The sequence below is a fragment of the Hylobates moloch genome, unplaced genomic scaffold (assembly GCF_009828535.3).
Source record: "Hylobates moloch isolate HMO894 unplaced genomic scaffold, HMol_V3 SCAFFOLD_22, whole genome shotgun sequence".
NCBI lineage: Eukaryota > Metazoa > Chordata > Mammalia > Primates > Hylobatidae > Hylobates > Hylobates moloch.
In genome coordinates this window covers 1,297,376-1,315,902 of record NW_026652297.1, presented here as the reverse complement: position 1 = coordinate 1,315,902, position 18,527 = coordinate 1,297,376, and the positions used below count along the sequence as shown (strand labels likewise).

The window sequence follows — 18,527 nt, the reverse complement described above, 5'->3', positions numbered from 1 at the left end:
CTGGACTGCAGTGGCACCATCTTGGCTCACTGTGGCCTCCGCCTCCTGGGTTCAAGCGATTCTCCTGCCTCAGCCTCTCAAGTAGCTGGAATTACAGGCACACATCACAACGCCTAGCTAACTTTTGTATTTTTAGTAGAGACAGGGTTTCACTGTGTTGGCCAGGCTGGCCTCGAACTCCTGACCTCAGGTAATCCACCTGCCTCGGCCTCCCAAAGTGCTGGATTACAGGTGTGAGCTACTGTACCCAGCCTATTTTGCTTTACTCTTGTGGAATATATTGCTGTTACACTTTTTGCGTAGGAATACAGGACAAGCTTACTGAATGTTTTCTTACTAATTTTCCAGATAACACCTTTTGTCGAAACTTGAGTTATGAATGAACCTTACCATACTGATGCTTTCTGACTGAGCTCCTTTTTACCCTGAATGCAAGAGACCCTCATAGGCAGGCAGGAATATCATTGCCCCTATTTAGCCTGAAGAAGTTATGGAAGATGGATCTTCGTCCCTCTGCAATCCTTAGGATTAAGGGTTCTCTTAGAGGGGGAAATGTCAGAGGCGTGTGAACCAGAGCAACTCCATCTTAAACAGTCTGGGTAAAATGAGGCTAAAACCTACTGGCCTGCGTTCCCAGATGGTTAAGGCATTCTAAGTCACGGGATGAGATAGGAGGTCAGCACAAAATACAGGTCATAAAGACCTTGATGATAAAACAGTTGCAGTAAAGGAGCCAGCCAAAACCCACCAAAACCAAAATGGCCACGAGAGTGACCTCTGGTCGTCGTCACTGCTATTCTCCCACAAGCGCCATGACAGTTCACAAATGCCGTGGCAAAGTCAGGAAGTTACCCTGTATGGTTTAAAAAGGGGAGGCATGAAAAATCCACCCCTTGTTTAGCATATCATCAACAAATAACCATAAAAATGGACAACCAGCAGCCCTCGGGGCTGCTCTGTCTGTGGAGTAGCCATTCTTTTATTCCTTTACTCTATTGCCCAGGCTGGAGTGCAGTGGAGCGATTTCGGCTCACTGCAAACTCCGCCTCCCGGGTTCACACCATTCTCCTGCCTCAGCCTCCTGAGTAGCTGGGAATACAGGCGCCCACCACCACACCCGGCTAATTTTTTTTGTATTTTTAGTAGAAACAGGGTTTCACCATGTTAGCCAGGATGGTCTCGATCTCCTGACCTCATGATCCGCCCGCCTTGGCCTCCCAAAGTGCTGGGATTACAGGCGTGAGCCACCGCGCCCGGCCCTTTACTTTCTTAATAAACTTGCTTTTACTTCACACTGTGGACTTGACCTGAATTATTTCTTTTTTTTTTTTTTTTTTTGTCGCCAGGCGAGTAGGCGGGCACTCAAACTCCTCCGGTTCACCCTTCTCCCTCCTCACCTGTCCGATACTGGGTAGAGACGGGGTTTCACCATGGTCTCGATCTCCTGACCTCGTGATCTGCCCGCCTCGGCCTCCCAAAGTGCTGGGATTACAAGCGTGAGCCACCGTGCCCAGCCGCTGAATTATTTCTTGTGCGAGATCCAAGAACCCTCTGTTGGGGTCTGGATCGGGACCCTGTCCTGTAACAATAGCATCTCACTGTGTTGCTCAGATTGTTCTCAAACTCCTGGGCTCAAGCGATCCTATCGCCTCTGTCTCCCAAAGTGCTGGGATTACAGGAATGAGCCACCGCACTTGGCTGTATTTTTGCAAGTTTCGTTGTGCCTGAATTGCTCCATTCCTTTTTTTTTTTTTTTCCTGTTTTGAGATGGAGTTTCACTCTTGTTGCCCAGGCTAGAATGCAATGGCATGATCTTGGCTCACTGCAACCTACGCCTCCTGGGTTTAAGCGATTCTCCTTCCTCAGCCTTCCAGGTAGCTGGGATTATAGGCATGTGCCACCACCCCTGGCTAATTTTGCAGTTTTAGTAGAGACTGAGTTTCACCATGTTGGTCAGGTTGATCTCGAACTCCTGACCTCAAGTGATCCTCCCACCTCGGCCTCCCAAAGTTCTGGGATTACAGGTGTGACCCACTGTGCCCGGCCAAGTTGCCCCATTTCTAAAGCTGGGGTGAGGTAACTGTCTAAATATATTTCTCTGTCTCTCTCTCTCTTTTATTTTAAGAGACGGCTGTCTCACTTTGTTACCCAGGCTGGAGTGTGCCTAGCCGTTTTTTTTTCCTTCAACTTTTAAGTTCCAGAGTACATGCACAGGATGTGCAGGTTTATTACATAGGTAAACATGTGCCATGGTGGTTTGCTGCACAGAACAACCCATCACCTAGGTATTAAGCACAGCATCCATTAGCTATTCTTCCTGATGCTCTCCCTTCCCCCCTGCACCCTCCTCCACAGGCCCCAGTGTGTGTTCTCCCACCGTGTGTCCCCATGTTCTCATCATTCAGCTCCTACTTATAAGTGAGAACATGCGGTGTTTGATGTTCTGTTCCTTTGTTAGTTTGCTGAGGATGACAGCTTCCAGCTCCGTCCATGACCCTGCAGAGGACATTATCTCTTTCCTTTTTATGGCTGCATAGTGTTCCATGATGTATATGTACATGTTCTTTATCCAGTCTATCATTGATGGGCGTATGGGTTGATTCCATGTCTTTGCTATGGTGAATAGTGCTGCAGTGAACATATGTGTGCATGTATCTTTATAATAGAATGATTTATATTCCTTTGGGTATATACCAGTAATGGTATTGCTGGGTCAAGTGGTTTTTCTACCTCTAGGTCTTTGAGAAATTGCTGCACTGTCTTCCATAATGGTTGAACTAATTTACACTCCCACCAACAATGTAAAAGCATTCCTTATTCTCCAAACCTCGCCAACATCTGTTGACTTTTTAATTGCCATTCTTTTTTTTTTTTTTTTTTTTTTGAGACAAAGTCTCATTCTATTGCCCAGGTTAGAGTGCGGTGGCACAATCTTGGCTCACTACAACCTCCGCCTCCTGGGTAGCCTCCCGAGTAGCTGGGACCACAGTCACCCACGATGCTGGCTATTTTTTTTGTTTTTTTCTTGAGACTGGGTCTTATTCTGTTGCCCACGTTGGAGTGCAGTGGCACAATCTTGGCTCACTACAACCTCCGCCTCCTGGGCAGCCTCCCAAGTAGCTGGGACCACAGTCACCCACAATGCCGGCGATTTTTTTCTTGAGACTGAGTCTTGCTCTCTTGCCCACGTTGGAGTGCAGTGGGCAAGTGATTTCTGTTCACTGCATCCTCTCCGCCTCCTGGGTTCAGGCGATTCTCCTGCCTCAGCCTTCCAAGTAGCTGGGACTACAGGTGCCCGCCATTATGCCCGGCTAATTTTTGTATTTTTAGTAGAAATGGGGTTTTGCCATGTTGGCCAGGCTGGTCTCAAGCTCCTGACTTCAAGTGATCTGCCCGCCTCGGTCTCCCAAAGTGCTGGGATTACAGGTGTGAGCCACTGCGCCAGGCCAGTAATCGCCATTTGACTGATGTGAGATGGTATCTCATTGCGGTTCTGATTTACATTTCTCTAATGATCAGTAATGTTGAGCTTAAAAAGCTCTTAGTTTATTGCCTGGCATATAATGTTTCTTTTTTTTTTTTTTTTTGAGACAGAGTCTCGCTCTGTCGCCCAGGCTGGAGTGCAGTGGCGCAATCTCGGCTCACTGCAAGCTCCGCCTCCCGGGTTCACGCCATTCTCCTGCCTCAGCCTCTCAGAGTAGCTGGGACTACAGGCGCCCGCCACCATGCCCAGCTAATTTTTTTGTATTTTTAGTAGAGACGGGGTTTCACCATGGTCTCGATCTGACCTCGTGATCCGCCTGCCTCGGCCTCCCAAAGTGCTGGGATTACAAGCGTGAGCCACCGCGCCCGGCTATAATGTTTCTTTCTTTGCAAGTTTTCTTTTCTTTTTTCTTTTTTTGGAGACAGAGTTTCACTTTTGTTGCCAGGCTGGAGTGCGTTGGCATTATCTCAGCTCACTGCAACCTCCGCTTCCTGGGTTCAAGCAATTCTCCTGTCTCAGCCTCCCGAGTAGCTGGAATTACAGGCGTGCGCCACCATGCCTGGCTAATTTCTTTTTTATTTTTAGTAGAGATGGGGTTTCTCCATGTTGGCCAGGCTGGTCTTGAACTCCTGACCTCAGGTGTTCCATCCACCTCGGCCTCCCAAAGTGTTGGGATTACAGGCGTGAGCCTCCGTGCCCAGCTGCAAGTTTTCTTAAAAGGGCCCTGCCTTCCCTGACATCCTCTATGTCAGCAAGATCTCAGCCCACCAAGATTTCTCAGTTCCTTCTATTCCCATTGATGGTGCATTTGAAGCGGTGTTTCACTACTCCCTTGTTTCTGCCTGATTTTGGGTTATCTCCTGTTAAGCTTATATATGCTAACTGGGGGCTTACTTTATTTTTACAGAAAATGCATTTGTACGTATAAAATTTATTCTGTATTGAACAAGTTTTTAACACACTGTTAATCTTAACCTCAATTTTAGAAATAATAGCTTTAAAAAAGTGAACAAATAAAGGTTACATTGTGATAACATCAGTAAAAGAGTATGTACTGTTGTTTATGAGATGAAACTACAATTTTTATTTTGGAAAAAAGAGCTTTATTTGTTTTTTTTTTTTTTTTTTTAGACGGAGTCTTGCTCTGTCGCCCAGGCTGAGTGCAGTGGCGCGATCTCGGCTCACTGCAAGCTCCGCCTCCCAGGTTCACGCCATTCTCCTGCCTCAGCCTCCCGAGTAGCTGGGACTACAGGCGCCCGCCACCACGCCCAGCTAATTTTTCTGTATTTTTAGTAGAGACGGGGTTTCACCATTCACAGGTTGGTCTCGATCTCCTGACCTCGTGATCTGCCCGCCTCGGCCTCCCAAAGTGCTGGGATTACAGGCGTGAGCCACCGTGCCCGGCCAAGAGCTTTATTTGATATGTTGATTCTTCATGTATACAATAATGGAAAATATGTTTTTTGTTTTTTTTTTAATTGAGATGATGGGCTTTCTCTGTGTTCCCCAGGCTGGTCTCGAACTCCTGGGGGACTCAAGCAATCCTCCTGCTTCAGCCTCCTAAGTAGCTGGAATTATAAGTATGCACCCTGTTAGTTATCTTTTTTGTAGGAAAGGTGGTTATAATTATTGTCCAAAATGTTACTTGCTCATTATAGTGGCTTTTACTGTTGATATGTGTGTTTTTTTGTTGATCATATTAGTTTCTATTAGAAGAGGGAATGTATCTTACTTTTCTGAAACAGGGTCTTACTGTCACCCATGCTGGAATGTTAGTGGCATGATCATGGCCCACTGCAACCTCAACCTCCTGGGCTCAAGTGATCCTCCAGTATCAGTGGGCACCCCCCTCTCCAGCACCCCCACCTCCTGCAGTATCTGGGACCACAGGCATGCACCACCACACTGTGCTAGTTAAAATTTTTTTTTTTTTGTAGAGACGAGGTCTTGCTACGTTGTCCAGGATGGAGAAGTAGGAATTCTTAAGGATATTGTTATGGAGGGAAAAAAATCAGTGAGTCAGAGCAAAACAAAAGTATCATTTCTAGTAATTAACAAGATTATAAAAACTCTTTTATAGTTTCAGTGCTTTAGGATTACATCTTTTTTCTTTGCTCTGTATTCTCATTTATATCTTCTGAAGTGGAGTATTTAAAAGGTATTTTTAGTAGAGATATTTGCAGAAGGTACATGATTTTGTCTTTTCTGTTTCTATATTAGTCTGTGGGATTACCTTGTATTAGTGTAGATTAAAAAGCACTGAATTGGCCAGTGTGGCTGATGCCTGTAATTGCAACACTTTAGGAGGCCAAGGTGGGTGGATCGTTTGAGCTCAGGAGTTCAAGGCCAAAACCTCATCTCCACAAAAAATTTTAAAAATTAGGCTGGGCACGGTGGTTCGCGCCTGTAATCCCAGCAGTTTGGGAGGCCGAGGCGGGCGGATCACGAGGTCAGGAGATCGAGACCATCTGGCCAACACAGTGAAACCCCATCTTTACTAAAAATACAAAAAATTAGCTGGGCATGGTGGCAGTCGCCTGTAGTCCCAGCTACTCAGGAGACTGAGGCAGGAGGGAGAATGGCGTGAACCCGGGAGGCAGAGCTTGCAGTGAGCCGAGATCGTGCCACTGCACTCCAGCCTGGGCGACAGAGTGAGACTCTGTCTATGGTGGTGCATGCCTGTGGTCCCAGCTACTTGGGAGGCTGAGGTGTGAGGATCACTTGAGCCCAGTAGATTGAGACTGCAGTGAGCTTTGATCACACCACTGCACTCCAGCCAGGGTCACAGAGCAACACCCTGTCTTAAAAAAAAAAAAAAAAAGAAGGAAAACACTTGAGACTCTGGTAAATGGATGGACAAATGATATGACCGGATAACTCACACAACTAATGGAGAATTAAAGAAATATGAAACAATGTATATTTTTTACCTATCAATTATTTTTAAAAAATTTCTATTGCTTATGTGCTTTTGATAAACTATAATTCATTCAGAAAACTTTAAATATTTCTTATGTAATTCCCTTACATTAAGTAATTCTCTTTTTTGGAACTTACAGAAAAAAATCTTAATTACAGAAAAAGGTTTATACACCAAAGATGTTCATGACCGTATTGTTTTGGTAAAAAATACAATTTATCCACATTCCCTGGATGCTGTATTATGAAGCCTTTATTTATTTATTTTTGAGATGGAGTCTGGCTCTGTTGCCCAGGCTGGAGGGCAGTGGGCAATCCCAGCTTACTGCAACCTCCGCCTCCTGGGTTCAAGTGATTCTCCTGCTGAGTAGCTGGGATTACAGGCATGCAACACCATACCCAGCTAATTTTTTGTAATTTTAGTAGAGATGGGGTTTCACCGTGATGGCCAGACTGATCTCGAACTCCTGACCTCAGATGATCTGCCCACCTCGGCCTCCCAAAATGCTGGGATTACAGGCGTGAGCCACACTGCCCGGCCTATGTAGCCTTTAAATATATTTCTATTTAAAACCTAGAAAATATGTGTGATAAATGAAAACAGGATACAAAGTAGTACATGTAGTATGGTTATGACTTTAAGAAGTTGTGGAAATAGAAGACTAAAAGAAATTAGACAATATTGTGATTAATATCTGTCATCCTTTTTTCTTTCTATTGTGTATTTTCCATGTAAGAAGAAAAAGACTAGTGATGTATTTGAGGGAAAAATTTTAAACTACTTTCTGTCTGAAGCAATTTCATGCTTTTTTCCATTGACTAAAAACAAACAATAGCTTCAATTCAGTTGTTAAAAATGAATTTGGGCTGGGCATAGTGACTTACACCTGTAATCCCAGCACTTTGGGAGGCCGAGGCAGACAGTAATTACTTGAGCCTAGGCATTCAAGACCAGCCTGGGCAACATGGCAAAACCCCATCTGTACAGAAAAGATCCCCCCAAAATTAACCAGGCATGGTGGTATGCACCTGTAGTCCCAGCTGCTCAGGAGGCTGAGGTGGAAGGATGGGTTGAGCCTGCAAGGTCAAGGCTGCAGTGAGCCGAGGTTGCACCACTACACTCCAGCCTGGGCAACAGTGTGAGACCCTGTTTCAAAAAAAAAAAAAAAAAGTCTTCTGACTTAGAAAAAAGGAAGAAGAAAATATGTAGGCCTAAACTCCACAGTTATTAATTCAGTGAAGCCAAGGGGCAGCTACCTAGCTGCCCTCTCTCTCTCTCATTGTGGAGAAATTACACGTAACATGGAATTTACCATCTTTTTTTTCGTAATGTGGAATTTACTATCTTTTTTTTTTTTTTTGAGACAAGGCTGGAGTGCGGTAGTGTGATCTCAGTTCACCGCAGCCTTGACTCCTGGGCTGAGGCAATCCTCTCGCCTCAGCCTCCTGAGTAGCTGAGACTACAGGAGCATACTACCACACCCAGCTAATTTTTTATTTTTTGTAGAGATGGGCTCTCACTATGTTGCCAGGTCTGGTCTCAAACTCCCGGGCTCACGTGATTCTTGTGACTCAGCCTCCCAATGTGTTGGGATTATGGGCGTGAGCCACCACACCTGGCCATTTTAACCTTTTTTTTTTTTTTTTTTTTTAGACGGATCTGTCACTAGGCTGGAGTGCAGCGGTGCGATCTTGGCTCACTGCAGCCTCCACCTCCCGGGTTCAAATGATTCTCCTGCCTCAGCCTCCTGAGTAGCTGGGACTGCAGGCACCTGCCACCACACTCAGCTAATTTTTTATTTTTAGTAGAGACAAGGGTTCAACCATGTTGGCCAGGATGGTCTCGATCTCTTGACCTCGTGACCCACCCACCTCGGCCTCCCAAAGTGCTGAGATTACAGGCGTGAGCCACCGTGCCTGGCCATATTAACCATTTTTAAACATACAGTTCTATAGTGTTAAATACATTCACAGTGTGTACAGCCAATGTCCAGAACTTTTTTTTTTTTTTTTTTGAGACAGTCTCCCTCTGTCACTCAGGCTGGAGTGCAGTGGCACAATCCACTCACTGCAACCTCCGCCTCCTGGGTTCAAGCAATTCTCGTGCTTTAGCCTCCCAAGTAGCTGGGATTACAGGCGCTTGCCACCACCCCTGGCTAATTTTTTTTGTATTTTAGTGGAAACCATGTTGCCCAGGGCTGGTCTTGAACTCTTCAGCTCAGGCAGTCCGCCCATATTGGCCTTCCAAAGTGCTAGGATTATGGCCTTGAGCCACCATGCCCAGCCCAGAACTTTTTCATGCCCATTAAACAGCAACTCTCCATTTGCTGCTTCCCCTAGTCCCTGATAGCCACCATTCTATTTCCTGTTTCTGTGGAGTTTTGCTACTCTAGATACGTCAAATAAGTGGATTCATAAAGTTTTTGTATTTTTGTGACTGGGTTATTTGACTTAGCACAATTTGCTCAAGGTTCATCCATGCTGTAGCATGTGACAGGAGTTTCTTCCTAAGGCTGAACAATATTCCATTGTATGTACAGTCACTATTTTATGTATCCATTCATCCACTGATGAATATTTGGCTTGCTTCCACCTTTTGGCTATTATGAATAATAATGCTGCCATGAACATAAGTGTACAAATATTCTTCTCTTTGAGACCTTGCTTTCAATTCTTCTGGATACATACACCAACAAGTGAAATTGCTCTGTTTTTGTTTGAGGAACTGCCGTAGCGTTTTCCGTAATAGCTGTACCACTTTACGTTCCCACCAGCACAGTAGCGTACAAGGGTTCCAGTTTCTCCACATCTTTGCCAACACTTGGTATTTTCTGTGTCTTGATATTACCCATTCTAATGGGTATGTATGAGGTGATATTTCATTGTAGTTTTCAGGTTTTCAGTGCATTTCCTTAATAGTGATGTTGAGCATCTTTTCATATGCTTTCTGGCTAGCCTTCTCTTTTTTTTTTTTTTTTTTTGCCTTTCCAGGTAACCTTTAAAAACATTAAATTCTGTCTAAATCTTTTACCACCTTGTTAGTGGTTCTCTCCCTGTTTGCCGTATTTGATCTCTCATAGCTCATTTATTGTCATTCGTACCTAGCCTACAGATCCTGAAATTGATTATCTAAGTTTTCTAGAACCTATTTAGAACCTCCTTGGGTATAGTTTTATTTGTTCAACTTTTACTCAGTAAATTCTCTATATAAAAAACTACATGTGCACTTAGAAACTTCCCTAGACTGGAGACAGATATGTTTGTGTCCATAGACAGGAAGACTGTCGTCATTCTTCAGTGGGATAACATTTGCAAATGTCGTCATCATGATTTATGTTCATATGTGCCTTTTATTAAACATGTTTTTGTGGGCCAAAATTCAAAAAATTTAAAGAATATGCACAGTCCCCTTTCTATCTCTATACCATTGCTACCAGTTCTTTTCCATTGAGGCAACCAAATGATCGATTTTTATATGACTCTATAGTATACTTTAAACATTCTGTATCATATTTAATTTTAACTGACTTTTTTCTCCCTTATAGTTGATTATGGAAGATTCCCACAAGAGTACCACATCAGAGACAGCACCTCAACCTGGTTCAGCAGTTCAGGGAGCTCACATTTCTCATATTGCTCAACAGGTAAGGGAGGTACCGGCCAAAATACTGAGCTTGTTAGGAATATTTTATATGCAGATTAATCTCGTTTCAGACGGATTATTATTGTGTTTTATTTTGGTTTTTGTTTTTTGGGTCTTTTTTTGAGGCAGATTTTTGCTCTAGTTGCCCAGGCTGGAGTGCACTGGCATGATCTTGGCTCACTGCAACCTCCACCTCCTGGGTTCAAGCAGTTCTCCTACCACAGCCTCTCAAGTAGCTGGGACTACCAGCATCTGCCACCACGCCTGGCTATTTTTTTGTATTTTTGTATTTTTAGTAGAGGTGGGGTTTTACCATGTTGGCCAGGCTGGTCTCGAACTCCTGACCTCAGGTAATCCACCCACCTTGGCCTCCCAAAATGCTGGGATTACAGGTGTGAGCCACCACACCTGGCATTAATGTTAAAAAAAAAAAAAAAAAAAACAAAGGCCAGGCACAGTGGCTCACGCCTGTAATCCTAGCACTTTGGGAGGTCAGGAGTTCAAGACTAGCCTGACCAACATGGTGAAACCCTGTCTCTAATAAAAATACAAAAATTAGCTGGGCGCAGTGGCGGTTGCCTGTAATCTCAGCTACTCGGGAGGCTGAGGCAGGAGAATTGCTTGAACCTGGGAGGTGGAGGTTGCAGTGAGCACAGACCATGCCACTGCACCCCAGCCTGGGCAACAGAGCGAGACTCCATATCATAAAAATAAATAAATAAAAAATAAAATAGAAAAACAAGCAAAAAAGACTATATAAAATGTTAAAATATAAGAGAAGGTGGACTTTAAATATCTTGTCAAGATCATTTGGTTTTATTTTCTTTTAAACGAAGTATATAGTTATCCCTCAGTATCTGTGGGAGACTGGTTCCAGGACCTCCACAGATACCAAGATCTGTGATGCTTAAAGCCCCTGATAGAAAATGGCATGGTGTTTATATATAACCTACATATTTTCCTGTATACTTTAAATCATTTCTAGATTACTTTTAATACCTAATACTATGTAAATGCTATGTGAATAGTTTTACTGTATGACAAGAAAAAAAGTCTACATCTTTGGTTGGTTGAATCCACAGATGTGAAACTCATGGATGCAGAACCCATGAATAAAGAGGCCTAACTGTATTTAGAGTTGTTTTCTTTGTTTTTCAAGGTGGAGTCTCGCTCTGTCGCTCATGCTGGAGTGCAGTGACGATCTTGGGTCACTACAACCTCCGCCTCCTGGGTTCAAGCGATTCTCCTGCTTCAGCCTCCCGAGTAGCTAGGATTACAGACGCCCATCACCACACCCAGCTAATTTTTTGTATTTTTGGTAGAGACGGGGTTTCACCATGTTGGCCAGACTGATCTCAAACTCCTGACCTCAGGTGATCCACCCACCTCAGCCTCCCAATGTGCTGGGATTACAGGCGTGAGCCACCGCGCCCGGCCAAAAAAGTTTTAAAAATTAGCTGGGTGTGGTGGCACTACAACACCTGTAGTAACAGCTACTTGGCTGAAGCAGGAGGATTGTTTGAGCCCAGGAGTTCAAGGCAGCAGTGAGCTATAATCATGCCAGTGCACTCCAGCCTGGGTGACAAAGTGAGACCCTATCTCCAAAAAAAAAAAAAAACATGCATGAATGTAAGAGCCATTTAAAGTGCAAGATGAGACTAATGGATTTTAATGTTAACAATACACAAAGTTCAGACTGTACATAGCAAATAACCTTTAAGAAACTATAACTTGCTGAGTTTTGCTGTTGTATCAAAGAATACAATTAAATGAAAAGGCTTTTAAAACACTACACATCTTTTCTAATTGCATATCTATGTGAAGGCAGATTTTCTTCATATAATTCAACCAAAACAATGTATGATAACATAATGTAGAATCAGATAAGAGATTTCAGCTGTTTTCTTTTTGTTCTTTTTTTTTTTTTTTTTTTTTTGAGACGGAGTCTTGCTCTGTCACCCAGGCTGGAGTGCAGTGGCATGATCTAGGCTCACTGCAACCTCCGCCTCCTGGCTTCACACCATTCTCCTGCCTCAGCCTCCCAAGTAGCTGGGACTACAGGCACCCGCCACCACGCCCGGCTAATTTTTTGTATTTTCACTAGAGATGGGGTTTCACTGTGTTAGCCAGGATGGTCTCGATCTCCTGACCTCGTGATCCACTCACCTCGGCCTCCCAAAGTGCTGGGATTACAGGCGTGAGCCACGCCGCTCATCTTTTTTTTTTTTTTTTTAAGACAGAGTCTTGCTCTGTCGCCCAGGCTGGAGTGCAATGGTGCGATCTTGGCTCACTGCAACCTCTGCCTCTTGGGTTCAAGTGATTTGCCTGCCTCACCCTCCCAAGTAGCTGGGAATACAGGTGCCCACCGCCACGGCCAGCTAATTTTTGTATTTTTAGTAGAGATGGGGTTTCACCATATTGGCCAGGCTGGTCTTGAACTCCTGACCTCAAATGATCCACCCACCTCGGCTGTAATCCCAGAGTGCTGGGATTACAGGCATGAGCCACTGCACCCGGATGATTTCAGCTGTTTTCTATTAAGCCAGATATTAAGGAAATTTGCAGAAATGTAAAACAATGCCATTTCTCTCACTAATTTTTTTTTGAAAATGTATTAATGGAAATAGGTATGGTAACGTTTGTTATTGTATTTTGAAATGAACTGTTAATTTTTTTAATTTAATTTTAAATACAGTAAATATTAATAAATATAACTCAAATAATAATTTTGGGGGGGTCCTCAATAAGTTTTAAGAATGTCGAAAGGATTTGTGACCAAAAGGTTTGAAAACCAGTGACCCAAAGGGTTAATCCTTTAAGCTTGATATATCCTTCTGCCTTATTTGGCTGTATCTGTGAAGAATAGCAGTGTCTTTTCCAGATGGTGCTAGAAAAATAAGGCGGAGTCTTTCTTTGCTTATTTTTCTGTTAATAGAGCACTTTACATAAATGTTCTAATTCAGTTGGCTTGCTTATATCTATATTTCAGTTATTTTGATTAGATGTGACTCTTCTCCAGATTTCCTCAGAAGCATATTTACGGTGAGGTGGAATAAATACATTTCTAGATAGTAAATCATTTTATAGTGATTTTTAAAAATAGTATGGCTGGCAGGCCGGGCACAGTGGCTCATGTCTGTAATCTCAGCATTTGGGAGGCCGAGGCGGCTAGATCACGAGGTCAGGAGTTCAGGACCAGCCTGGCCAAGATGGTGAAACCCTGTCTCTACTAAAAATACAAAAATTAGCTGGGCATGGTGGCATGCACCTTTAATCCCAGCTACTCTGGAGGCTGGGGCAGAGAACTGCTTGAACAGGGGAAGTGGAGGTTGCAGTGAGCCGAGATCATACCACTGCACTCCAGACTGGGCGACAGAGTGAGACTCCATCTAAAAAAAAAAAAAAAAGGCTGGCTACGGTGGCTCACACCTATAATCCCAGTACTTTGGGATGCTGAGGATCACTTGAGCCCAGGAGTTTGACATCAGCCTGGGCAACATAGTGAGACTCTGTCTCTACTAAAAAGTAAAAAAAAATTTAGCCAGGTATGGTGGCGTTTGGCTGCAGTCCCAACTACTCAGGAGGCAGAAGTGAGAGGACCACCTGAGCCCCAGCGGTCAAGGCTGCAGTGAGCCATGATTGCACCATTGCACTCCAGGGTGGGTAACAGCATGATCCTGTCTCAAAAAAAAAAAGAAAAAATTATGTAAAGGAAACAGTATTTTACAATAATTCAGTATAAACTGGGGATATAGCAGTGGACAAAATTCTCAGCTCTCCTGGAACTTATATTCTAATTTTGGAGAGACAAGCAACAAAATCTATCAGTTGGTAATATGTGTCATGGAGACAAATAAAGCAGGATAGGAGAGAGAGGGAGTTGGTGGTGGGGACAAGGGACTTCTCTTTTTATACAAGGTAGACAGAGACATTTGTCTGAGGAAATACCTGTTCAATTATATGGACCAACAGTTGTAAAACTGTGAGACTAATATGTGCTTGATACGGTCAAGGAACACCGAGGTGGCCGGTGTGTTGGGAGAGGGATTGATAGAGGATGAGGCAGAGAGGGTTGGGGTGCGAAGAGGGGAGAGTGCCAGATAATGTAGGCCATGTGCCACTGTAAAATTTTTGTGTTTTAATCTGGGTGACATGGGGAACCTTTAGAGTGTTTTGAGTAGAAACGTTATCTGGCGTATCTTAAAAGAATCACTCAGACTGCTTTGTGGAATAGAAACAGGGAAACCAGTTAGAAGGCATTATAGTAATGTACATGAGAGATGGCAATGGCTTGGACCGGTGTGGTAGCTGTGGTAGTGGTGAGACAAAAAGTTAGATTCTGGATATATATTGGTTGTAAAGCCAGTAGTATTTGCTTTTGGATTGGATGTGGAGTTTTAAATAAAGGAAGGAAGGAGCCAAGATTGACGTCACAGTTTCGGTTTGAGCAACTGTTAAGAATGAAATTACTTGACGTGGGCGTGGTAGTGCATGCCTGTAATCCCATCTGCTCGGGAGGCTCAGGTGAGAGGACTGCTTGAGCCCAGGAGTTCCAGACCAGCCTGGGCAACATAGTGTAGACCCACCTCGTCTCAAAAAAAAAAAAAAAATTATATATATACATATATATACACACACACACACACACACACACAAACGTATATATATAATTGCCATTTATTGAGATGGACAACACTGGATGATGTTTTCCATTTGTTTTTGGGGGAATGTTGGCAATCAGGAATTTGGTTTTTAGGCATGTTATGTCTGTAATATTATCTGTGTTGGTTTTCTGTACTGCAGAACAAATCACCACAAAGCTAATAGCTTAAAACAACACACATTATTATCTCCCAGTTTGTGTGGGGTCAGGCATATCTTAACTGGGTTCTTTGCGGTCTCACACCAAACTGCAACTGAGGCATTGGCTAGGGCTGAGTTCTTAGCAGGAGGCTAGACTAGAGAAGAATCTACTTCCAAGCTCACTTAGTTTGTTGGCAGAATTCATTTCATTGTGGCTGTAGGACTGAGTGCTTCAGTTTTTTGGTTGGTTCTTGGCTAGAGGCTGCCCATAGCTCCTAAAGGCCACCAGTAACTCCCTGCCACGTGATCCTCTCCGAATGCAGTTCACAGCATGTGCCACGTGATCCTCTCCAAATGCAGTTCACAGCATGGCAGCCTGCTTCAAGTCCAGCAGGAGAATGAGAGCAAGTCTGCTAGCAAGACAGTCTTATACATAATATAATCAAAGGAATGACATCCCATTTCCTTGTGATAAAACATAACATCCCATTTCTTTGTGATAAAACATGACATCCCATCATCTTTGCTTAATAAGGTTGGTTAGAAGCAAGTCACAAATCCCTCCCACTCTCAAGGGGAGAGGATTGGACAAAGGCCCAAACACCAGGAGCTGCAGATCATGGGGGCCACCCTAAAATCTGTTGGGCAGACCATCCAAGTAGATTTATCCAGTAGGCAGCTAGATATATGAGTCTGGGGTCCAGGAGAGGGGTCCAGGAGAGAGGTCCAGACTAGAAATCTAAATTTAGGAGTTGTGGCTATATAGGTGGTATTTATAATCATGGAATGATTTCCAGACTCTCCCTCTAGGATGCAGAAAGCTGGAAAGAATGTTACTCTTACCCTAAAACAAGAATAAGTTGTATGTTCTATAAAATAATAAACTCATAGAGGTGGGGTGTGGGCGTGGCTCACCTGTGGCAGAGCACAGAAAGAAAGCAGGGCTGCATACTAGCAGGAAAATTAATGAATAGCTAAAGTCCAAGTATAGGCAAGCATGAGCGTATAGAATCCTTGGGAACTGCAGACACAAAGACAGTTCATACCCTCTTGTAGGTTTTTCTCCGAGGACCTCCAGCAGTTGCTTAGGAGAAAAATGGGGCTGGGGACACACGGGAGACCAGAGAATACCTTGGTAGGTGGTACAGTTCTTTTGAAAACTTCCACTGAGAAGAAAAACCTTTTTTCCTTTTTTCGGAGAAAAAAAAAAAAAACCCCGAGGCCTAGACGGGGTTTCACTGTGGTCTCGATCTCCTGACCTCGTGATCCGCCCGCCTCGGCCTCCCAAAGTGCTGGGATTACAAGCGTGAGCCACCGCGCCCAGCCATGGAAACTGTTAAGGGCTTAGACTATTAGAGTCTTTCTGCCACTGGGAGAAAGCCCCAACCCCTGTAACCCAGGGACATAGGGCCTACCTGAGATTGAGACTGGGCCAGGACAACAGAGAACCTCCCTGTTGGTGCTGTCAAGTCAAGCAATAGCAATCTACCCCTGGGGGAGGGACAAGAGTATGGAAAGAGCCTCTTTGGGGCAGATGCACAGATGAAGCCTAAGGCTGAGTGTGTGGCAAGAACAATGAGAAAAACCCTCTGACATACCAGCTCCACCCTAAGCAGAAAGTCACACTAGAGGAATTTGAAGCTGGTAGTACACTTAAGGTAATCCAAACCCAGCTCAGTTCCTGAATAGATGACTCAACCCCTTCCCTATGCGCACACACACCCTAGTGAAGAGGTGTACCCTCTTGTTTTCCCATTTCTGAAGATAAATACTATTTACTTTAGTCTCTAGTGTCTTATCCATGATGTCTGTCATTCAGGCAAAAATTATAAAACACATACCAAAAGCACACAAAAAAGCAACTCACTGTCAAAAACCAAACAATAAACAGAACCAGACTCAGGATAACCCAGCTGTTGGAACTATCAGAGAGTGAATTTCAAATAAGAACGAATAATATGTTAAAGGCTCCAGTGGGAAAGGTAGAAAACATGCACGGACAGCTGGGGAACTTCAGCAGAGGGTTGGAAACTATATGAAAAAGTCAAATGGAAATGTTAGAAATAAAAATGGTGTGGTGGTTCACGCCTGTAATCCCAGCAATTTAGGAGGCTGAGGCAGACAGATTGCTTGAGCTCAAGAGTTCAAGACCAGCCTGGGCAACATGGCAAGCCTCCATTTCTATTAAAAATACAAAAGAAAAAAAAAAGCCAGGCATGGTGGTGCACACCCTGTGGTCCCAGGTACTCAGGAGGCTGAAGTGGAAGGACTGCTTTAGCCCAGTGGGCAGAGGTTGCAGTGAGCCAACATCACACCACTGCACTCCAGCCTGGGTGTCAGTGAGGCCTTGTCTAAAAAAAAAAAAAAAAAAATGGTGACACAGGTGAAGTATATGTTTGGGTTTATTAGTAGACTTGACACAGCTAAGAAAAGAATCAGTGAACTTGAAGACAGGTCAGTAGAAATTACCCACAATGAAAACAGAGAACAAAGGAAAGGGCAGGGAGAAAAACAGAGCATCCGAGAACTGTGGAAGCATATCTCTTTAACATGGGTGTAGTGTGATCAAAGTTGTGTGACTAGATGGGATTACTGAGGGGTGAGTATGGTAGAGATGAGTCAGTAGAGCTGGGCTTTAGCATTTGGAGTTTGGGGACATTGAAGAGGGATTGTCAGGTAGGAGGAAAATCAAGAGTAACTCAAATCTGGGAAATCAGAATGAGTGATGGTCAGCTGTGTAAAATGTGGCTGATAGGTCAAAGAAGACGAGGAATAAAAATTAACTATTTTATAGCCAATCTTTTTTTTTTTTTTTTTTTTAGATAGGGTCTCACTCTGTCACCCAGACTGGTGTGCAGTAGCGTGAACATAGCTCACTGCAGCCTTGACCTCCTGTGCTCAAGCAATCCTCCCGCCTCAGCTCCCCAAGTTGCAGGGACCACAAGTGTGCCATCACATCCGGCTAAATTTTTTGTATTTTTTTTTGTAGAGACAGGGTTTTGCAGTGTTGCCCAGGCTGGTCTCAAACTCATAAGCTCAAATAATCCACCCACCTCAGCCTCCCAAAGTGCAGTGCTGGCATGCGTGAGCCACTGCACCTGGCCCTTTTTTTTTTTTTTTTTTTGGAAATCAAGTATTATTTTGTTGCTTAAGCTGGAGTGCAGTGGCATGATCATATTTCTTTAGCCTCAAATTCCTGCCGTCCAGTGATCCTCCTGCCTTTGCCTCCTGAGTAGCTGGAGCTGGTTCCTATTATTCACAGATTCTGTATTTGCAAATTTGCCTACTTGATAAAATTTATTTCTAACTCCAAAAACACTCATGACACTTTTGCGGTCATTCATGGACATGTGCAAAGTGGCAAAAAATTTGAGTCACTCCTATATTCCTAGCTGAGGTCAAACAAAGTGATGCTGTATCTTCTTGCATCAGCTCTCATAGTATAAACAATTGGCCTCTTTTTTTGTTGTTGTTTTGTGTTTTTGTTTTTTTTTTGTTTTTGTTTGTTTGTTTGTTTGTTTGTTTGTTTTGAGCCTTGCTGGCGCCCAGGCTGGAGTGCAGTGGCACGATCTCTGCTCACTACAAGCTCCACCTCCCGGGTTCACGCCATTCTCCTGCCTCAGCCTCCCGAGTAGCTGGGACTACAGGCGCCCGCCACCGCGCCTGGCTAATTTTTTG

The 18,527-nt window shown here is 43.9% G+C and overlaps 1 protein-coding gene across 8 annotated transcripts in view; it reads left to right on the top strand.

Moving 5' to 3' along the window:
• The window catches only part of ATF1 (activating transcription factor 1), a 60,678-nt gene that overhangs the window by 7,576 nt on the left and 34,575 nt on the right, over nt 1-18,527 (top strand). For 6 of the 8 annotated variants that reach the window (XM_032143661.2, XM_032143660.2, XM_058433433.1 and 3 more), the window contains exon 2: nt 9,949-10,047. In XM_032143661.2, coding sequence (XP_031999552.1) covers nt 9,955-10,047 — 93 coding nt within the window. In that variant the 5' untranslated portion in view covers nt 9,949-9,954. Of the gene's footprint in view, nt 1-5,478; nt 5,499-9,948; nt 10,048-18,527 lie in introns of those variants that run through there. The other 2 variants (XM_032143659.3, XM_058433434.1) reach the window with 2 other exon arrangements.